Raw genomic sequence first — 22,593 nt, 5'->3', positions numbered from 1 at the left:
TTTCTTATTCCCAGTCCCAGTATGAGGGCAGCAGCACATGATGGGAGCCACAGGGCCCTGTGTGAGCAGAGGCCAAGGAATGGGAAACACAGGGGACAGGCCACATTCTTCCCAAGTAGGTGGCCTTGTCTTTTAGTGTGATAATCCTTGTTTCTGCCCATACTACTTTCATTCCTACTTGCAGACATTTTTACGATGGCCTTAAACTTACAGCACTGCAAATCTTTAATCCACGTGGTCCATAAAGGCCTTAACACATTTTCTAAAGTTTAGTTGCCAAGTTCTGCTGTAAACAAAAAACTGCACATGCTTCCTGGGAGTATTACTGAGTCCCGCTAACTCAGTTGGCTTTGGGGTCAGATGGGAGGACTCCTGGTCACTAACACACATTAAAGTGCAGCTTTAAATACCCAATTTAGGAGTGATGAAGCATTGTTTTGTTTTATATTTTGCCTAGTATATGATAGCTTTTATATATTCTAAATAAAAATCTGACAATATGCAATGGGCTTTACTGATGAAAGATGCCTACAACTATCACCCTAAAACTGGCTGAAAACATGTGTACCTTTCTCCAATGTTTTATTATGAAACTTTTTAAGTATAAAAAGGTTGAAAGAATAGTACAAGAACCAGCCTACACACAATTATTTTATCTTACTTCCTTTATCTACATATGTACAGATATATTTTATACATTTATAACATTTTTAATAATTTCATTTATTCATATGTATACATATATGAATAATATTTATATATAATAGAATCTATATACAGCTTTTTGCTGAAAATCAATTTGTGACTTTCCTAACATTTTACTCTTAAGTATTTTAACCTGCATTTCCTAAGAATAATTTAAATAAATCCTATGTATGTGGCTGAGATGGGAACATGCTTACATGTACCAATCAAGTATCCTGAATTCTGGTGTCAGGCATGAAGTTGCTTTGCTGTGGTCTGGAGAGAGCCCCTAAAGTTGGGATGCCCTAGGAAGCCATCAAATTTAGCTAATAGTAGAGCCACCTCTGTGCATTTGAATCCTTACTGCTTCTCTTATTAGCTTTGTGGCCTGGGGCAAGTGGTTTAGTAGCTCTGATGATGATGGTGGTGGTAATGGTAATAATAACAAGAGCAGCAGCAGCAAGAGTAGAAACACTTAATAATCTTGCTATGTGCTAGGATTCACTAGTCCAGATCTTTTCCCTTGGAATGACATCACCAAGATGGTGACACAGGGCTTCCCTGATTTTGCTCCCTTCACAAGAACCACCAACAACTACAGTACTCCCCTGTTACTCATGATTTCAGTTCCTTGTGCTCAACTGTAGTCCAAAAATATGAAATGGAAAATTCTAAAATTAAACAATTCAATAAACAATTCATCAGTTTTCAACTGTGTGCCATTCTGAGTAGCATGATGAATTCTCATGCTGTCCAACTCCATCCCTCAGGGACAAGAATCATCCCTTTGTCCAGTACATCCACATTAGTCACTTAGTATCTGTCTCGTTATCAGATTTACTGTCACTCTGCTGGTCTCCAAGACAAGCTTGTGACTCTGCTGGACAGAGAGTTTGGTGCACAGGCCTGCCTGATTAGTTCCCCAAGTAAGAGTCTTGTCAGCCTTGGGGACTTCTGTGTGCAAGCCCTCCTCGGCCCCAAGGCACGGAAGCTAATCCACAGCTCTACCCACTGTTAAATAGAGTCTCCAACCCTGCCAAGCAGGAAATCAAACCAGAGCTCCTGGGCACCTTGGTAGCCTACCCTGCAGCCTTGATTACAGCAGCACTTAAATGGAGAACCCAATCAGTGGCTCTGTGTCTGCAGAGCCAGGACAGTGACCCCATCTGTCCAGGGAGCTTCATGTGCATGTTTGTCTGATCTGATTGTGAAATAAAGAGCTCTGCTGGCCCTGCGGCCCATTCTGCAGCTCCAACCATGCAGGGAAGGTAATTTATAGTTACACCCAAAGCTCAGTACAACCTCTAGCCCAATCTGACATGGAAACCTAACCAGAGCTTTCAGGAGCCCTTTTGCAACTCCATCATAGTGGAACTCGAGAGGAGAACCCAGCCAGCAGCCCTACCATCTGCAGTTAGGATGGTAGCCTATCAGGCCAAGGAACTTGGTACGTAGTTCTGCCTAATTTGATCCTGAAACAAGAGACTTGCCAGCCTTGGGGCCTATGTGGAAGCCCACATGAGCAAAAACTAATTTGGAAACTAATTTGTAGCCTGCCCGACACTGGAGACCTAACCAAAGCACACAGGAAGCTGTGCAGCCCACCCTATAGCTGTTGCTGCAGAAGTACTTGAACAGAGAGCACAGCATGGAGTTTCCACATCTACAGAGCAAAACTGGTGGCCCATCTGGTCAAGAAATTCAGTGCACAGTCTAGCCTGATTTGGGTCCCCAAACAATGAGCCATGCAGACCTTGAGGCCTGTTCTGCTGAACCTTGCCAGGGGAGCTAATTCCTTCCCTGCTTACTGCTGAGTACAGTACTCAGGCACCAGTGTCTACTAAGCCTGACCAGAGAACCTAGGCAAACATGATCAATTCCTACAAACTCGCTTGGACAGGGACCAAGCCAACAGTCCTATCCAACTATTCTTAGCCACTGTCACCACGCCTCTACCCCTGACCTCAGAGTCCAGGAAGTGGCCCCACCCCAAAACAGACCTTGATAGCAAGCCCCATCTGCCGAGAACATTATCAGGTGAGACATCCAGATCACCAAGTCAAATGGACTGGTGAAAAACTGTCTCTGCCAAAGTGAACCTGGGTAGGTGCGTTTTAGGTCTATGATGAAGGATGCTAACTTCTCTTCAGGTCACCTTATCACATGAAGTTGAGGTGGTAACAGACAAACGTGGGTTCCAATTTGTCCCCGTGGGCTCCAACATGTAAGTTGATCTCTTCAACTTGCCATCAGCTCTTTCTCCGGACTGCTGGTCTAGCTGATTTGGGGAGACTGCAAGTCTATAACACCAGGGCACAGCTTTCTCTGCCAGCTCCCATGACTGTATATGGTCCTTTTGCTAGATTACCCGTAAGTCTCTTGCAGTGAGTCCTGGCTGACCAGCACTCCTATGAGATACTTACTTGTGTTATCCCTATTTGATAGATAAAGGAACTAAGGCAAAGAGAGGAAAAATAACTTACCCAGGGTCACATTTGTATCTGGAAGATACAAATGCAAATGTTGGCTCAGAGGCCAAACTTGTGATATATGCAAAATGGTAAAAACAATTCTTAGCTTTTGAGGGTTAAAGATAATATATATACACACACACACACACACACACACACACACACACACACACACTAAAGTCGTATTGTCTGGGCCATGCAAGAAGCAGATGTATGCTTAATAAGTGGAAGCCACTGCTATGGAAGGATACATGGTGTATGCAATTTTAAAGCTTTATCCAGTTACAGTTAACAGACATCTCAAAGCATGGGCCACCGAACCCACTGACACAGGCGAACTAACAACCAAGTAGTGGAGTAGGGGAGCCGAGCATTGAGTCCCGAGAGTGCAAAAGGAGTTGGCTCAGGTTTGAGAGACCCTGTGAGAACAGGAACATTGAAAAATGACAGGGAGAAAGGGCATCCCATGGGTCCACATGGTTGTTCCCATTCTGACACTATAAGGTTTTTTTGGTGCCATTTCTAATTTATTTCATCTTCTAAACTCCTCGGTAAATAACAATCACAGGCATTAAACCATTGTTCCAGAGTAAGTAGGACGGCATCTCTGACCTAAAGACCTCAATGGTTGCAGCTATTAAAGTCGTCAGTCACCCTTGATTTGACCATGGCCACACGAAAAACATTTCTGCATCTTCCAAAAAATCAGAGAGGAGGACTATTCAATGTTATCCTGAAATGTTCGTTATCTCAGAAATGTTTGTGTTTTCAGATTGGATTTTTTTTTTCCAATCAATGAACACTGGGTTTCTCTTTCTGCTTTGGCTTCCAGGAAGCTCAACACTTGATTCCAAATTCCATTCTCTCTACCCTTCTCTATATGCTTCCTGATTTCTTAGACAATTATCCTGAAATATATATTTACTTAAAATATTTTTAAAAATAAGGCAGTATATAATTTTTAAATACCAAATCAAGAAGTGTTGAAGAAATAAAAAATAAAGCTAAACAGCATTATATAACATTCTCAATAAGTAAAAGTGAGAGATACTATTGTCCTGCTTCCTTCCCAAAGCAGATTAGAGCTATTTGCATGCCCAGGCAAATATCTGGTTAAAAGCCTGTTTTAACCAGGTTACCCCCTACTTACATGTCATTGAGTTTGAAGCCCATTTAGAAAAGTTTTCTTGGCCACCTGAGAGCCCACCCCACTGTGAGACACCATGGAGAAGTCAGCCAGGGGATGCACAATGCTCTTGTATTTGGCAGGGTAAGGACCCTTCTTCAGGGATGCAGTGAGGTCCAGGGGGCAGGGAGGTAGGCAAAAAGGCTAGGAACCATTCAGGTCCTTTTTGGTCAGAGCAGGACTACCAAGTCTAGTCATTTCCTTCTTCGGCTAGAGAGTGCATACAGGGAAAGCAGTCTCTCCCTGATCTGCCAGCAGGTAGAGTCACAGTTGGTTTCCTGGGAGCCAGGGTGGCATCATGGCACACAGCCAACGGCTTTCAGAAGCAAATGGACAGAGTGCCCTGTGGCTCTGCCTTCCACTGCTCCCTGCCCCTCCCCATGATGGAGGCCCTCCACGCCTTCCCATTTCCCTTCAGGGTCTGCTATTTAGCCCTCTCTACTCTTTGTCCATATAGCAGAAGGAGGGGCCACAGCCATAGGCTGCCCAGTGGGAAAGGTTAGGGCTCCTACCTGAGGGCCTGACGACTTCCTGGCTACCTCGAACTACAGCAGGGGCTAGAGAGGGCCCAGGAGCCCTCCTCCCTTCCCCATGCCTGGATAGATGGTTTGAAACATCTGAGGCCAGTTGGTGTCTGCAGTGTGGGGCTTTTTTTTTAAGAGCAGCTATTTACTGAGTGTAGGCTGTGAGCAGGCGCTGGGACAGCTGCATTGGTATATATAAACTGGATTGCCACACATGTGCCCTTCCAGAACACTTTGGGAAGAAGCCATACCTTTGAGGTGACAAAAGTCCAAACTAGTGAAACCTAGACTTTTCCCAGTGGCCCTTGGCAGCTGTATCTGAGTACTAAGTGGGAGACAGATTCCCTTTACATAATGTTCCAGAGGGTCCTGGGGCTCATTCTCTCAGCATGAAACCAAAAGTCAGGTGTGGGAACACTGCTCTGGGACTCAGAACCGGGGATACTTGTGCATCTAGAGCAGGGGTGGGGAATGTCCAGCCCGTGAAATCATTTGGTCTGGCCCTGCTAAGGCAACTGCAGGTGGGATTTGAAATTCAATAAATCTAGGAGCTTTTTTCATAGCTAATTTTTAAGTTGATAATTTTGTATGGCCTGCAAATGTTATAAGTATCCAAATGGCCCTTGGCAGAAAAAAGGTTCCCTACCCCTGATCTAGAGCATGGTTTATTTTTACTTCACAAACTCTAAATCATATCACTGATGATTTTCCATTTTGCTTTTCCTGCTACAAAATTCAAAGTCAAATTTGGGGCCTATTTTTGGAACCACATTGTACAACAGAACTTTCCTTCATGATGGAAATTTCCTGTATTTGTGCTGTCCAATATGGTAGCCAGTAACCACATGTGGTTACTGAGCACTTAAAATGTGTCTAGTGAATTTAAAATTTTATTTTTAATTAACTTAAAATTTAAATTTAAACAGCCACATTTGGCTAGTGACTACCAACTTACAGCACAGCTTGAGACAGCATATAGAAAATGACATGCATTTTGGACGTCACGTTTGGTTTATCTTACTTGCCTTTCAATATTTTCCTCTACTTCAAAACCCTTGGGTATCTAATAATTTTTACAAAACTTCTTGTGTGGTTTATATTTTTGTCAGCCACCTTAAATACTGTTTTAAAAGTGTGATATCTACTTACAAATTAAAAAAAGAGATAACATACCCATATTCCCAACTTTTTTGACTAGGTACTTCTCCCCCACTTTAATGCAATATAGGGTAATTAATAAGTTCATTTAAGGGAAGGGAGTCTCAGGAGTGGGGGAGGAGAGGCCTTCTCTCTGTTTCTGTCTCTGTTACGTTTCTTCATCTGGGTTTTGCTCACATAAATATTCAATTTGTGAAAATTCATTGAGCTGTATATTTATGATGTGTGCACTTTTTGTATGATATAACTTATATTACTCTTCAATAAAAGTAAAGAAAAACATATAAAGAGAACCTATTATGCTCAAAGTAAGTCAGTTTAGTTCTAGGAGATGTGGATTCACAAACACAGACCTTGATTCCAGAAAGCTGCAGTTCAGTATCATCAGATATTTTTTAAAATTTTATCTTTATTGTTGGAAGTATTACAAATGCCCTCCTTTCCCCACATTGATCTCTTCCACCCTGCACCCTTCCCCCCAGGCCTTCACCACACTATTGCCTGTGTCCATGGGTTATGCATATATGCATATAAGTTCTTAGGTTAACCTCTCCTCCCCCCTCCACCTTTCCTCTGAGATTTGGTCTGTTCCATGCTTCTATGTCTCTGGATCTATTTTGTTCAACAGTTTATTTTATTCATTAGATTCTGCAAATGAGTAACATCATGTGGTATTTGTCTTTCTCTGACTGGCTTATTTCGCTTAGCATAATACTCTCCAGGTTCCAGCTTGCTGTCTCAAAGAGTAAGGGATCCTTCACTTTTATAGCTGCATAGTATTATTCCATGGTATAAATGTCCAAGAAGATGCTTGATATGATTTCTTCAATCTTCTTGAGGTTGTAGAGACTTATTTTGTACTCTAACATGTGGTCTGTCTTTGAGAATGTTCCATGTGCACTTGAGGAGAATATATATTCTGCTGCTTTGGGGTGATATGTTCTGTAAAGGTCAATTAAATTCATCTGATCTAGTGTGTCATTTAGAGCCACTGTTTCCTTGTTGATTTTTTGTCTGGAAGATCTATCCACTAAAGTCAGAGGGTGTTCAAGTCCCCTACTGTGACTGTATTGCTGTCAATCTCTCCTTTAAAGTCCTCCAGAAGTTTTTTTTTGTTTTTGTTTTTTTTCAGCCTGTGTGAGTCTTTTGTTCTGAGGTGGGTCTCTTGTAGACAGCATATATTTGGATCTTGTTTTCTTATCCATTCAGCTACCCTATGTCCTTTGATTGGAGCATTTAATCAATTTCTATTTAAGGATATTTTTGATAGGTATTTATCTATTGCTATTTTATTTCTTTATGCCTATGTTTCTTGTTCTATTTCAATTTCTTATTACAGCAGTCCCTTTAACATTTCTTGCATGGCAGGTTTGGTGGTGATAAACTCCTTTAGCCTTTTTTTGTCTGAGAAGCTCTTTATTTCACCATCTATTTTGAATGATAGCCTTGCTGGATAGAGTAGTCTTGGTTTCAGATCCTTGTTTTGCATTACCTTGAATACTTCATGCCACTCCCTTCTGGCCTGTAGTGTTTCTGATCAGAAATCAGCTGACAGCCTGATGGGAGCTTCTTTGTAGGTAACAGATTGCTTTTCTCTTGCTGCCTTTAAGATACTCTCGATTCCACTCCTAGGAAGGTATCCTAAGAATCCTGAAACACTAATCAGAAAGAATATATATACCTCAATGTTCATAGCAGAACAGTTTACAATAGCTAAGATCTGGAAACAGCCCAAGTTTCCATCAGTAGATGAGTGGATAAAAAGCTGTGGGACATTTACACCATGGAATACTACGCAGCTGTAAAGAATAATAATTTCGTGCCCTTTGGGACAGTATGGATGGACCTGGAGAAAAATACGCTAAGTGAAGTAAGCCAGGCAGAGAAAGAAAAACATCACATGATCTCACTTATATGTGGAATCTAAAGAACTTAATATACAGATGAACAGAATAAATTCAATGACATGGAAGCATAGATGAGACTGATGAATGTCAGAGGGATGGAGGAGGGTGGGTGGGTGGAGGGGGAGAAAGTAACCAAAGACTTTATATGTATATATATATACAACCCAAGGACACAGGCAATGGTGGGGAGAGGGACTGGGGAGGGGGATGGGATGGGATGGAACAGGTCATTGGGGAGAAAAAGGGACATCTGTAATATTTTAAACAAACAAAAAAAAATTTCTCTGTCTTGAATTTTTGGCATTTTAATTATGATGTGCCTGGGCATAGGCCTCTTTGGGTTCTTCTTGCTTGGGACTCTCTATGCCTCCTGAACTCATGTGACTTTTTCCTTCATCAGGTTAGGGAAGTTTTCTGCCATTATTTCTTCAAACACGTTCTCTAACCCTTGCTTACTTTTGACACCCTCTGTCATTCCTATAATGTGAATATTGTTGCATTTCATGTTGTCCTACAACATGAAACTGTCCTCCTGTTTTCTAATTTTTTTCTTTTTGGACCTCTGATTGAGTGATTTTTTTCTACCTTATCTTCTAATTTGCTGATCTGATCCTCAGCTTCCCCTAGCCTGCTGTTTATTCCTTCCAATGTGTTTTTTTTTTGTTTCTTCTTTATCATTCTTAATTTCCTTCATAGTTTCCATTTCTTTTCTCATGATGTTGAGAATCCTTATGGTCAGTATTCTGAACTCGATGTCTGATAGATTGCTTATCTCCATTTCATTTATCTCTTCTTCTGGGGAATTCTTTGTTCTTTCATTTGGGGCTTGTTTTTTTGTCTCCCCATTTTGGCTGCCTGTTTGGATTTGTTTCTATGTATTAGGTAGATCTGCTATGACTCTTAGTCTTTTGGATGGTCTCTGGTGCAGGTCAATGTCAGAAACTGTGGCTGGCCTTGAGTACCCTGTTTGAAGTTTTCTACACTCCACAGCTTGTGGTTCCCTCTACTAGGGCTGGGTGTGTTTGGACAGGACCAAAATGCACACCAAGGTGTGCTTTTTCCAAGCCCTGGGTCCAAAAGCAAATCAGGCCAGTATCATTAAGTATTAATGCAAATTTCTAAGATGTCTTTTTCAGAGGGATCTCAGGCAACTTCTCTTGGTAGCAACTCCCCACTTGCCCACCTTCTAACTAGTCCTATTAACCCAGCAATGTCAAGAAAGAAGGAGAGATGAGTTTCAGGAGGAGGAAGGCTTGCTTTCTATCTTATCAGATCTTAGTAAAAAATATTTCAAAATTCTTACAAGAGGGTGAGTAGCTCCCTCTCAGCTTTTCTCCACCAGAGGAATTAAATGGGAGGTGGTCTCCAAAATATGGAATGTTAAATCAATGAGGCAGGAGAGGAAATAAAATACAATTTATATTTTAAGAAAGTAATTAAAAACTACCCAACAAAGATTTTTCTTCCAATGTATAAATCCACCCAATTGAACAAAAGCATTTATATTAAAAATTATAGTTGAAAATGGAACTTGGGAAATATATACTGCTAAGGAAAATGTGGATAAAAATGAGCTCTCTCAACTTCACCACTTCCCTATATCCTAAATATCTTAATTTTGTTAAAGACTGAAACATAATTTTTTTTAAATCCTCATCTGAGGATCTTTTTTTTCCATTGCTTTTCAGAGAGAGTGGAAGGGAGGGAGGGAGGAAGGAAGCGGGGGGGGGGGGGAGGGACGGGGGAGGGAGAGTGGGGAGGGAGAGAACATTGATGTGAGAGAGACATATCAACTGGTTGCCTCTCGCATGAGCCCTGACAGGGGCCAGGGATTAAGCCCAAAACTGAGTTACATGCCCTTGGCCGGAATCAAACATGGAACCCTTCTGTCCACTGGCCAACGCTCTAACCACTGAGCCAAACTGGCTAGGGCTGAAACATAAATTTTTACTTTAAAAAGTAACTTAAAGAGATGGGCAGGTGTATATCTCATGCTAGACCAGAATATTGCTTTCTGCAGTGATGGAGTAAGAGTAACCTGTTCAAATGGTCATAATCAAAATTTATGAGGGGGCTATTAGTCATTTCTGCCCACATTAATTTAGCTCCTTGACATATTACTATTTTAAATATAGGTCTGCATTCCTGAGGCCAAAGATACAAATCTTTTTTCTTACCTTTTCACACTCTGATGCTGTAACTTCAAAGCCTGTACCTGTACAGATTTTATAACCATTTAAATGTGTGGATCTTCTTTGAAATATTCTTTTGGTGGTTCTTTTGACCAGAGTTTGGGCCAAGCTTTCATACTTTGCTCTTTCACTTACGTTATTATAGGGATCAAGAGAAAAAACTATTCTAATGACTACAAAAAGGAAGAAGTCTTTCAGAAATAATCACATTCATTTTGGTTTTTTAGTATAAACAAAACCTTCCTTTAACTTTTACTTATTCAACTGCATTATATTTTGCATAAAGAATTGGCAGTCTTCAAACACAGAAGAAACATTTTTCTCACATTTCAAAAGGGATTAGAGAGCAAATGCCAGCTAGCTAGCTTTCAGTTCACTGAACAATACAGCAATATTATTTACTTATCTGTACAGTTCAAAGGAAAATCTGAAAATTATCTATTTTCTATAAAAAGTATCTCAAGGCGACCTTTCGGACTTGAGCAATGTGTCCTGGCTGTCATTTTAATCAGTTATCTGACATGTGCCAAGTTCTCACTTCATTTTGTGAGATGTGGATTACAGTTCTTTTTAAAAATATATATGTTTACTGATTTCAGAGAGAGGAAGGGAGAGGGGGAGAGAGAGTTGAAACATCGATGATGAGAGAGCAGTCATTGATGGCTGCCACCCGCACGCCACCAACTGGGGATCGAGCCTGCAACCCGGGCATGTGCCCTGACCGGGAATCAAACTGCGATCTCCTAGATCCTAGGTCGATGCTCAATGGCTGAGCCATGCCCCGCCAGGCTGGATTACAGTTCTGATGTTTAATGCCAAAACCAACAAAAACTGAAACTTTACCAGTGATTCAAGTAACCACAAACAGCACCTTTCAAGACAATGCCCCTAATTCACTATCAACTTTCTTCTTTCAGATAGCCAAAAGTGAAAAACGGAGACAGCAGAGGCTTTTCAGAAAAACAAAGTCCTATATTTCTTGAACTGATTTACATGTTAATTCAAGAAAGCCTGGGTTTGGAAAGCATTTACCAGGTAGGGCCAGGTGTAGGACATTCTTAAATCTATATGCTGAACTTTGAATTCTAGGGTATAATTAATGATCTTGAAAGAGTGTTAGACAACTACCGGAAGGACGGGAGGAGAAAGAGGTCCAATAACTGAGCAAAGACACAAACCATGGAAGAAACAGGACAGTCTACTGCATCCATTTCCTTAAAATGTATTCACTCCTCCTTTCTCAAGCTAAATGAAACCAGAAGGCCCAAAGGCATCACTTACTCCTTTAAATGTTTATGAGAAAGTCATTTTTCAAGGGACCACTGAATTTTAACAACAACTGCCCAGCAGTGGAAGGGCAGAAGGTGGGGTGGCACCAGAGTGAAGAAGAAACAGGTGTTTTCTCTACTGAATGTAATGTGTTTCACAATTTTCATAGATGGGTTTTCCTTAAGTTCCTTTGTGGGGCTGAAGAATACATTGGTAAAACTATATGTGAAGGAGTAGATTCAGGAATCTTTAATAAAAGCTCCCTGGGATATAAGCTCATCTGAAATCCCCCCCCCCCCCCCAGCCCAAGCATTTAGGGGGTGCTCAGACACAAATGGGTGAATGGGCAGGGTGGGAACTGGCAGTTGCTTGCCTGAGGCACATGGCCATAACAGTAACATGAAAAGCGCCAATAAAAGGGCCCCCTCCTTTTGCTTAGGTACTGTATGGACACCTTGGCTCAAGCTGAGACCAGAGGGCCACTGGTCTCTCCTTTTTCTTAACTCATTGCTCAGAAACTAGGGGTTCTGGCAGAGCCAACCCACTTTTTCTCCGTTACCCCAAACCCACAGGGAGGCAGACAGACAGACGCCCCCCAGGGTACCTGCAGGAGGATCTTGTTCCCGTCGTGGTCCTCCGTCTGCCAGCGCCCCTCACTGATGGGGCTGCAGGGGTGGGGCAGGAGCGGCACGAGCGCGCCGATGTCCTTGACTCGGAACTCCAGCACCGACGAGTCGGCGGGGACCGGGGTCTGGTCACAGGGCAGTCTCTTGAGGGAGAACTGGATGTCCACGTCCAGGTTGGAGAAAATGGGGAAGATGCAGAAGTCCGCCTTCCTTTGGCTGGGGCTCCGCCTGAGGATCAGCTCGTAGAACTGGAGGATGTCGGCGTAGTTGTCGTGGCGGCAGTAGAGGGTGAAGCGCACGATCTCGCGGCCGTAGTGCACCGGCCGAATGGCCCACAGCGGCGTCCCGGGCGCCAGCGTGAAGAAGTCCTGGCTGCACGGCAGGTAGGGCAGGAGCCCGCCGGGCACGCGCTCGGTGTGGTGGTGGCGCCAGGGCGGCCGCTGCAGCGCGCGGTGCAGCTGCAGGATCTGCTCGTCGCCGTAGTCCTCCTGCAGGAAGAGAACCACCGCCAGCGCGGGCTGCGCCGCCTTCGGGGCCTTCCTCCGCCGCCGGGAAGCCCTCCTTTCGGAGACCCGGAACAGCTGGAGGCCTGGGTGGATCCAAGCCAAGACCTTGTCGATGGCCTCCTGCAGAGGCTGGGATTCTCCTGGGTCTGCGATTATGTGGATGCTAACCAGGAAAGGGTCCTGGGCCTCCTCCACAGAAAGCTCACCTGGGACCACAAGAAGAAAAACAAAAGAATTCCCCAGACTGTGACCGTTTCTTTCAGGTGTCCTGTGATGATGCCGTGCAAAGCCCTGGCAGGAAGAGAAGCTAAATTCTAACTGAACTGACTCCATAATCTTATGGTTTTCTGATCCTAAGTTCATGTGCGAAAACTGTTGCAGTACCCTGGCCACCAAAAGCTGAAGAACTACCGCTATGAATGGTTCCCCAGCTGGGTAGTGTTAGGAAAACTCTGGTGCTGTGCTTCACCAGGTTGAATGTACTTTCTATTAGGCAGTAGAAAGTCAAGTCTCCATTGCTCTGGAAGGGATAACAGGCCCAACAGAGAAGATGCTGTACTCCTAAGTGTATACCCTTTAGTGTTTCCTGAAGTAATCGCAATGCCTTAACCCACAAATGTTCCATATACTATTTGGTTTGCTTATTTCATTGGTTTATTTTGTTCATTCATTTAACAAACATTTATGGAATCCTTTCTTCATGCCCTATGCTAGGTGCTGTGCTAGGCACTTACCCTAATTGACAGATCAAGCCTCAGCTGTTGAGGCATCCGGCCAATAGCGTCCTGATGGCTGGGGGTAGCCTGGTCATGATCACTTTGTTGCTGGAAACACATGGAAGAACAGTCCAGGGACAAGCACAGTGTTCTTGCTGTCGGAGCTTCCTGGGGCTATAGTTAGGGGCCGGGGACTCAAGGTGGGACCATGATGGCCTGTGTAATGCTATCTTTTGGGCCTCTCCCAGGCCATGTTCACCCAGAAGCCCATACATCCTAATTGGGTCAGCTAACTTTCCTATGTCCTCTGGCAGAACATTTGGAAGCTGCAAATTCCAAGTGTGAAGTTGACTGTTTAACCTGGCAATACTTTCCCATGGGGTGAACAGTTTGCTGGCTATACTGGCATAATTATTAATTCACAAACATTCAGCGTATTTTATCAAATAACCTGATAACAGCCTTGCTCTTTTAAAAGATGGACTCTTTCCATTTATATAAACTTTATGACTCATCCAAGGACAATCAAATCTTTTTTTTAAAGAAATCTTTAAGCCTGTTGTGACTTAGGGGGCTAGAGTCATCTAGAATCTAGACCTGTCTTCATAACATGCCTCCTAATGTCCACTAGGGTGTTAGGCACAGGGTGATTATTCAGTCAGTAACATTTAAGAAGTGTGATGTGCTTTTAGGAACCATAATCTTGAGCAGTTAACAAGATGAAAGGTAATTTTTTGTTGTAGGTAAACAACACACTCCAAGTTAGCTCATAGGTACATGGTGTCATATGCACCTGTAATTACATGGTTTTAATTTTGTTGAATCAAACCCTGTCTGAATTTTAATCCCAACTTTTTCTGTTAGATATCTCACTTGGGGATAGTTAGTTGAATTTGTTGTTACCTTCTTTCTCATTTACTCATTCATTCACACATTTCTTGAGCAATTAATATGTACTAGGCCCTGGGGAGATAAGGAAGTCTGAGTACAATGGAAGTGTACTTACACAGACTCTGGTGTGAACAGTGCACCTTTAGAGTTGTGCAGTCCATGACCTGCGCAAGCACAGGCATGGGTCTTCTAAAGACCCATACACTACAAACAAAAACTTTGTGATTTAGTTGGGAAACACAGACGTAAAAAATTAAAATCAATCAGATATGTGCCTATAGGAACTATAGTAGAGTACTATCTTAGGCAGGAGTTGTATTATAAAGTCACCATGAAATAAAAATTATGTATAGACAATATTACCACTGAAAGCTCCTTGGATTTCCAATACAGTACTGGAGGTACTGACTTGCAGCAACACAGCCAGAGAGATGTTGCTTTGATTGAACACCAGGTGAAATAACAGGCTTGTTTCCTGGCTGTGTTATAAAAGAATAATCGTATATCATTAAGCACTAGACATCCCTCCCCCACTCCCTCTCTTCTCCTAGACTGTGCCTTTCACTCTACAAGAAGATTCTGAGAACTCAAGAGGCTTCTGTAACCAAAGGATGACTAAGGTAACTTAGTACTCCCATGATCACGGAGTAGAATGGTGGGTAGAATTACCTGAACTCCACCTCCCTGCCCTCTGGCTGAGCACAGATTCCCAAATATGTATGAGTTAAATACGAGCACAATGCAATTCCAATTTACTATCATGTGACAAAGGAAGGAGCAACTTTTTCTCCAGCGGGCTTCTGAGAACGCTTTCTGGAAGTGGCAGCACGTGAATTGATCTTGAAAGGTAAAATCTCACTTATAACCTCCAAGGTGGGAGAGATTGCTGTGGGAAGAGGAAAGACTATTTATGAAGGCACAGAACTCTAAAAAACAAGCATATTTGGAAGGGGGTGGAGAGTAATTCTGAAACAGCAACAGAGGCAACAGAAAAAAAATGGATTGGGGCCAAGTTGTACAGGGCTTCAGCTCAATTTGGTAGTGATAAGTGGCAATGGGAAGTTTTAATAAAGGGATGCCGGGATCAAGCCATGGGGACGTTAACTACAGGCAAAGTAAGAAAACAAAAGACAAGTGAAGAATCTAGATGAGATAACAAGGACTTGGAAGTGTAGGAGATTACATTATTGGCCCAGTTATTTATCCTGTCCTATCTCCTTGCTCTCTGCCATGTGACTTTGTAGTTCCTCCCACTAAGTGGGTGAAGTGTGATTCCCTTCACTCTTTGACTTTGGATTAGACCATACGACTAGCTTGGCTAACAGAGTCAAGAGTGACATGTGTTTTGGCTTGCCTTCTTGTGCTTCTGCCATTTCCATGAGGAAAAGATAGTCAAGCCAGCCCACTGGTGCCAGAAAGGAGGATGAGAGATATGTGGAGCAGAGGCACCCCAGCTGAGCTCACCTACATCAGCCAACCTCAGACACCCAAAGACACACAGTATGGGCCACCCAGCTAAGCTTGGCCTATATGAGCTGGCCCAAAACACATGGGAAATAATAAATGACTGCTGTTTTAAGCCACCATTTGGGGGTGACTGTTACACAGCAATATTATAGATGCAGGCAGAGTCACTGAGTATACGGAAGAGCATGGATTCAAGAGCTATTTAGGAGGCACATGTCACAGCCTGGGGGTGAGAAGCAGGAAAAGCAGAAGAGCATACCTTCATATTTCCAGCTTGAGCAAGTGGCCTGATGTTGATGCTTAACTGAGCTAAGAAATATTTGGAAGAAGGGTAGGTTTGTGAGGAAAGAGAAGTAGTTCCATTTTGGCCACGTTGGCTTGAGATGTCTGAATGACTTCTAGGAGAAATGTCTTGTTGGCAACTGGACCTGTCTCTTGCTGAAGTGATGGGCTGAATTTAAAGATGGACAAGTTACCTTAGATCATATTCCTACTTTTATGCAGTTATCTCATCAGTGTGTGCCCCCATATTCATTTGAATCAGGGAAAATGCATCATGATGGCTTAAAAACAATCTGAATTCATGAATTATTCTGGGCCTTCTTTGCTTGCTTTTTCTGATCATCTGGCTACTTTCTGTTTCATTGAACATTATTAGCACCACTATCAGCAGAAGTGCAGTAGAAGCAAAGGTAGTGAAATGAAACCACTGAAATTTTCCATCAGTCAGGAACTCTAGTAATCATCTAAAATGCACATTTCACTTTTCCATGGTGCCTTCATCTCCAAACAGTGGAGATATGTGACTATGCCAAACATTACTGAATGCTCAATATACATGGAAAGGGGCAGAAAGGCCTTGAACAATCTGAGGATGAAATTTACTTGAGAAAACTACAGATGATTTCTGTGAGGGGAAAAAAGGATACATGTTGCAGAAAGAGTGTTTAGGAAAAGAGGCTGTCAGAGCAGTCAGGGAGTCCTGCTAAGAGCCTGCCCCACACTCAGAGTGTGCATGTGGCCAGGTACCTGTGGTGACACAGTTAGCTAACACTTGTATGACTCAATGTGGGTGGGCTGGCACTTTCCTGGTGTTCTATATGTATGAACTCATTTAATCCTCATAACCCTAGAAGGGGGGTGTCTATTATTCTCCCCATTTTAGAGAGCAGGAATCGAGGCACAAAGAGGTGAAGTAACCCGGTCATCCTGCATCTGACTTTGTGTGCACAGTCACCCCACAGCTCTGCAGAGAGGTGCGCTCACATTCTCTGCTGTATTTGTTTCATAGCAGAATGAGCCGCTGTCACTTTCCCGCCATCTCTGGCCACACTGCTACTACTTCACCTCTCTCTACTGCTCTCCTGCTTCCTTCTAACTGTCTGGTTTCTCGGCTGCCAGCCAAGCTTCATGTCTTGGACACCTATTTATATCTCTTTCTTCTGGCCCTGGGTTTCTGAAGAATAATCCAGAAACCACCTCCCCGATGGCACATGCCCGGGTATTTAGATCTGAGCACTGCCCTTGAGGAAAACTGAAACAGGCCAGCACTGCAGGTGGGTGTAACAGTAAAAGGAAAGCAGAAGAGTGATAGAGCAAGCCTGAAGATGGGTGTGAGCGGCCTGCATGTGGAGATACCTGGGGTAAGTAAGGTTGTCTCTGAGTCTCCAAGACAGTGTTGTCGGGGTGCTCAGCATCGGTCCACCTCTACCAGCTGCATAAAGGGTTCCCAGAGAGTAGTAACAAAGGCCACACTGAGCCTGCATGGATGAGTGAATGTTCAGTTTTGCTAAAGGGCAAGATGCCCAGCCTCGGAGCAGGGGGTGGGACTGAAAGGCACTGGGCCAAGCACCAGCTCGCCTGGGAAGCTCTGGGTGCAGCCGACTAACCGGACTCCAGAGCTCCCTCCCGTTGCACGGTAAGAACCAGGGATATGTCAGTGGCTAAAATCCTGCCCTGAGAAGAGGAAGAATGAGCAGCAGCATTAGTATGCCCTAGCCGTCACCAGCATGTGCCCAATGCATGTGAGCCTAAAATAAACAGGCTCAAAGAGCCACAAAATGCAGCACCAAACTGTCACCAGTGCTAGGGTTACACATACCTCAGAGAAAATCAGCTTCTGTGGAGCTAGATAGGAAACCAAGTATTTGAGGAGAAGGAGAGAAAATGTGAATAATTCATTGTCATGAAAAGCCTCTCTGTCTCCCTGGAGAAGCAGAGATGCCGCAACTGTGGGATATGTGCTGCCTTTATCATATCTATTACATGTCTTCTCAAAGGCCCTCAGGGAGCACCTGCTCAGTTAGGGCAAGACACAGACCAAAAATGAACCGAGCAATGGACAGACCTCCTCAGGGCTGGTTGGAGGACAGGAGCTGCCCACACAGTATTAAAAAAAACTTTCAAATTAGTTTGTGCTTCCCAAGAGGTCAAGGAAGAGTCTTTCTCATGTGATTATACATAATTAGATTTTCCTTTCATAATGTAAAACAAAAACAACTTTAAGTACTGCATGAGTTTAGGCTTCCTATGAGGCAGAAAGTATACTATCAACCTGAGTATTTGTTACTTTTTCCCCCTAATATTTCACCTCTCCTATGTGTCCCTTTTTTTGGTCTAAGTTTAACATAAAATAATTTAGACAATAACAACCAGATATTAAGCTCTTGCTATTTGCCAGACACTGTCCTAAAAGCTTTACATATACTATCTCATTTAATCTTTAAAACAACACCATGATAAATGTGTTTGCCCCATTTTGCAGGTGAAATGTTAACTGACTTGCCAAAGGCCATTTGGGGCCTCTCTTCTCACCAGTGTACTTTTCCGCCTGAAACTGTGGCTTAGCTCCTTCAGGCAGCGTGGGAGGGAGAGTCTGCCGTGAATGGACTGACCATTATGCCTGGGCAGTTCCTAACAATCCCTGACCTGCATGGACGTCCTAAGCTTGGATCTGGTGGAGGAGACTGAATCCTTCTGCCTGTTGCTGTCCTGATGCTGGACATCCACTAAGCCATCTCAATGCTATCTGCACTGGGACCCCTTGCTGTCACTCTTGCATCCTGGGGCTTCACACCAGCCTTGCCTACAACTCTCTCTCCAGCTGTCCTGTGCCTGCCAGGCTGGCCCTTCTCCAAGATCTGGAAAACTGGTATGTCCCCAAAAGTACTTTCCAGCAGCAGTAGCAGGCATATGTAATTGAAGGTCCAAATATCTCATTACAAAGGGAATGCCTCAGCAAGTTTCAGCATAGGACAAACTCAGATACCTCTTTCTAGAATTTTGGGCAATGATTGATGTTGCTGTCATTTTATCCATAATTTTATCACTGACAATTTGTAATTCAGATGCAATAGTTTATTTAATCAAGGAATGTTCATTTAATCAAGGAATGTTTATTGTAAACCTCTTATGTAGGATACAGTGATGAATAAAAGAATCTCTGCCTTCCTAAAAAGTATAATTTAGTGGGGGAGATGGACAACAAACAGACAAATATATAAAATTAAGTAGGGAGCTAAGTGCAAGAGACACTTCACTGAAGAGACCCATATTAAATGTGGGGGTACTAAGGTTTCCAAGGCAGCAGATGTAACCATTGACCAACTGAATACATTCTCAAGCAGCATTCCAGTGCCATAAACCACCAGCACCTTTAATGCCCCCTAAGTACCCTAAGAAAGCTAAAGAATCTGAACAAGGGCACCTCCAGCTGCTGCAGGCTGCTTGGTTTGGGGAATTTGGCCCTGGAGCCCGGCTTGAGGCCCTGGAAGTTCATATGCATGAGGGCTAATAAACCCTTTAGAGGTTGAATAAACTCCTTAATTGCATTTATAAAGCCCCATTCTGTGGCACTGAACAGTTCAGAGGCTTGGATTCTTGGTCTGTCATCCAGACCCACATGGTCCAGTGGCAGTAAATCCAGGTGAGATGGTGGATCAGGTATGCAACAAAGACATGCCCAGTGCACAGGCTGACACAGTGAAGTATGATTAGGTTAGAAAGCAGGAGGGAAAGGGGCCTCAGGATGACAATGAACACAACCCACTGCTTTGTGAAGAATCATACGAGGGCCAACCTCCATGAAGCTGCCTTCCCAGAATGCCTGAAACAAATGCTCTCTGAAAGGGGTTCCTAAATTCTTCCCCTGAGGGCCTATTCATCTGGAATGTAATGAATAACCTGCCTTCATCTCTTTCTTTGTAGTTTTTTTTAAAGCTAGTTCCTTGAACCTCAGGACTAATTGGGGGGAAAATAAAGCAATCCTCTTTGCTCCTGTCAGTACTTAAGATATAAGCTTAGACTTTCTCAATTCTTAGTAATTTTATGACTTCAACAGGGCCCTTGGTTGGCCTGCAAGTTTGGGCTGTGAAAGTAGCAAGGCTGGCCCCAGTGCCAGCTCCAAAGTGAAGTCAAGGTTAGATGCAGGGTTGGGAACAGTGCAAATCTGGGGCAATGAGGTAACATGCAGAGTTTTTAACATAAGGTATCCAAACTGTGTTCATCATGTAGAAAATAAGGTTCTCCCCTCCCAGCCTGAATTCATAGAACTTTCCTCTAATTGAAGAATGGAATATAGGCTGAAATGGTTAGGCCCATCTGTATTTTCATTTGACAGAGGGCAAGAATATGAAATCTTTCTGCTCCTTTGGCCACCCTTTCACGCTTCTGGAAGAAGTATGGCTTTACTGCAACTGTAGTTATTGGACTGCCCTCCCAATTTTCATCAGTACTGCAGAAACAATGTCAGGGACCTGGGGGTTCTTGAGCTCATTCTGGAACCACGACACTATTAGGAAAGAAATAATATAGAAAGGAAGGCAGACACTTCAGATACCCTGCATTTTTTTCCACTTGGAAATGAGGAATTCATTTTACTTTAAATGTATTTCCAAGCTTCATTCTGAAACAAACCTCTGGTGGGATGAGGAGGGGGAAGGAAGCAAAGGCCAGACACGAACCAGAGCCTAGTGACAAAGACTTTAAATCCCGACACAGCTAGACCTGAATTATGGAAGAGGACCAGGAGGTTGATAGGCAGTTAGTTGGAGAAGATATAGATGCAGCCAGAAAAACATAGCTAGCATAGTTATTTAAGTCTTTAGGGCTATAACGATTTTGAAAGTTTATGGAAGGTAACAGAGGCCTGACACACACCAATGTCCAATGCTCAATAACATTCTAAGACCCTTGTTTATAAAAGCTAAAGGGTTCAAAATGACTGAAGTATCCAGTATTTTACACAGAATCCTTTTTTCTACTCAGTAATTCCCCATCTTTCTAAACCACATCATGTCTTGTCATTTTCATCAGCAAAGCATCTTAAGAGAGCCAGGACTTCAATAAAATTCTGTAGATTTCGACATGAGGCAGCAGGGCTTTCAAACAACAGGATTAGAATATCCATCTTGTTTTAAGAAGTAAAGTACATTTATTAAAGTAAAACAGACACAAGAGGAGGATGTTAGCCAAAACCTATCCCCAGGACTTGCTCATCAGGGAACTCCAGACTTTTCAGTCTTACACTAGAGCCAGCAGGAGGAATCCTCACGATGATAGTAATTAAAGTTTATTTTAAAATGAGATTTATTCTGGCAGGATGTTGAGAAATCAAATGAACAATGATTCACTATTACAACTCTCCTAGGGAAAAAACACTACATACGTGCTTATAAAACATATCTGGAATGCACAGGAGAAAAATCAGTGCTTGTGATCAAACTAGCAATGAAGGAACTGGAGCCTGTAGGCTCCCTTTTTTTTTTGGAAGGGGGCTAAAATTCAATGAAATATTGAAATGCTTTGCCAATTTGAATATGACACTGACAAGTCCCTGGTCCTTGTTTCCATGTTTCCTTAAAATATATGTCCCACACAGCCTATCTGAAGAACAAGCTTACTGAACATGACTAGGAAGTTAAAGGCAGGTGAGGACTTTAGTCCAGCCCCCTCATTTTACAAATGATGTCAGGCGACTTGCCCACATCGACCAGTTAGTGGCAGGTCTAGAAAGAGAATGAACATCTCCCAACTTCCAAAGTGGGGCTCTCCCCTTTGCATTTGGTGGCCCCTGGCTCTGAAGTGCCTACTCCTGCTAACAGTCCCAAGGACTGCAAAACAGGAGGAGACATGGTCCCTTTCAGAGCTCACAACCTAGCTGAAGAAGCAAGATGTTCACACCTGAGAAATAGAAGAAAAACATAAAATGGGAGAGGCTAAGTTCTTAAGCAGGGGTGGGGAACGTCCAGCCCAAGGGCGATATATCATTTGGTCTGGCCCTGCCAAGGCAACCACAGGCGGGACTTAGAATTCAATAAATCTAAGAGCTTTTTTCATAGCTAACTTTTAAGTTAATAATTTTGTATGGCACACAAATGATGTGATAAATATCCAAATCGCCCTTGGCAGAAAAAGTTTCCCCACTCCTGTTCTAAAGGATGTACTGGGTGAATGTCAGAGGTAATAATCAAAGTTCCCCTTTCCCACAGTTATCTTATTGCCTGTGGCCCTCCACCTGCAGAGTCTGGGCTGTTTACTGCTTCAGGGAGGGTGGGGGCAGACAGACCCATTAGTCAAGTTTCTGAGTGTATATATTTTTTCAAATCATAGTGGAGGAAACAGTCTAGAAGGCTCTCTATTGCAAGGCCTGGATTTGGGAGACAGAAAAGGCTTTCTGAGCAAAGAAAGGCCAAAATCTTGTGCAGAGGGTTCAGTCCATGAATCGAGTGCAGAAGCAGTGTGATGCTAAAAGGGCAGCTCTTCCAGCTCAGGAGATGTCCAGCTGGGGCTTCTGGTGAAAGGAAGAAGACTGGTAGGTACCTGACCAAAGTCTGGATGCCAGAGATTTCTGAGAAAGGATCATGTACTAGACTTCTCCTGTGCTGAAAGCCACAGTGGTGGAATCCCGGAGCACAGTGGCCCTGGGACTTCACTTGCCAGAGGTGAGGGTGGCTGCTCAAGATTGAAGTTCAGCTCAATTACAGAGAAATACAGCAG

The 22,593-nt window shown here is 43.2% G+C and overlaps 1 protein-coding gene across 1 annotated transcript in view; it reads right to left on the bottom strand.

Annotated features, from left to right (window-relative positions):
* FAM124A (family with sequence similarity 124 member A) overlaps nt 1–22,593 on the bottom strand; it is a 72,200-nt gene that overhangs the window by 27,752 nt on the left and 21,855 nt on the right. Inside the window, exon 3 of the mRNA XM_081130893.1 lies at nt 11,996–12,729. Within this exon, the coding sequence (XP_080987019.1) occupies nt 11,996–12,729 (734 nt within the window). The remainder of the gene's footprint in view (nt 1–11,995; nt 12,730–22,593) is intronic.

The sequence above is a fragment of the Miniopterus schreibersii genome (genome assembly GCF_964146895.1).
Source record: "Miniopterus schreibersii genome assembly, chromosome: 2".
Taxonomy (NCBI): domain Eukaryota; kingdom Metazoa; phylum Chordata; class Mammalia; order Chiroptera; family Miniopteridae; genus Miniopterus; species Miniopterus schreibersii.
The sequence above is the reverse complement of the archived record's forward strand: the minus strand, read 5'-3'. Positions and strand labels throughout refer to the sequence as shown.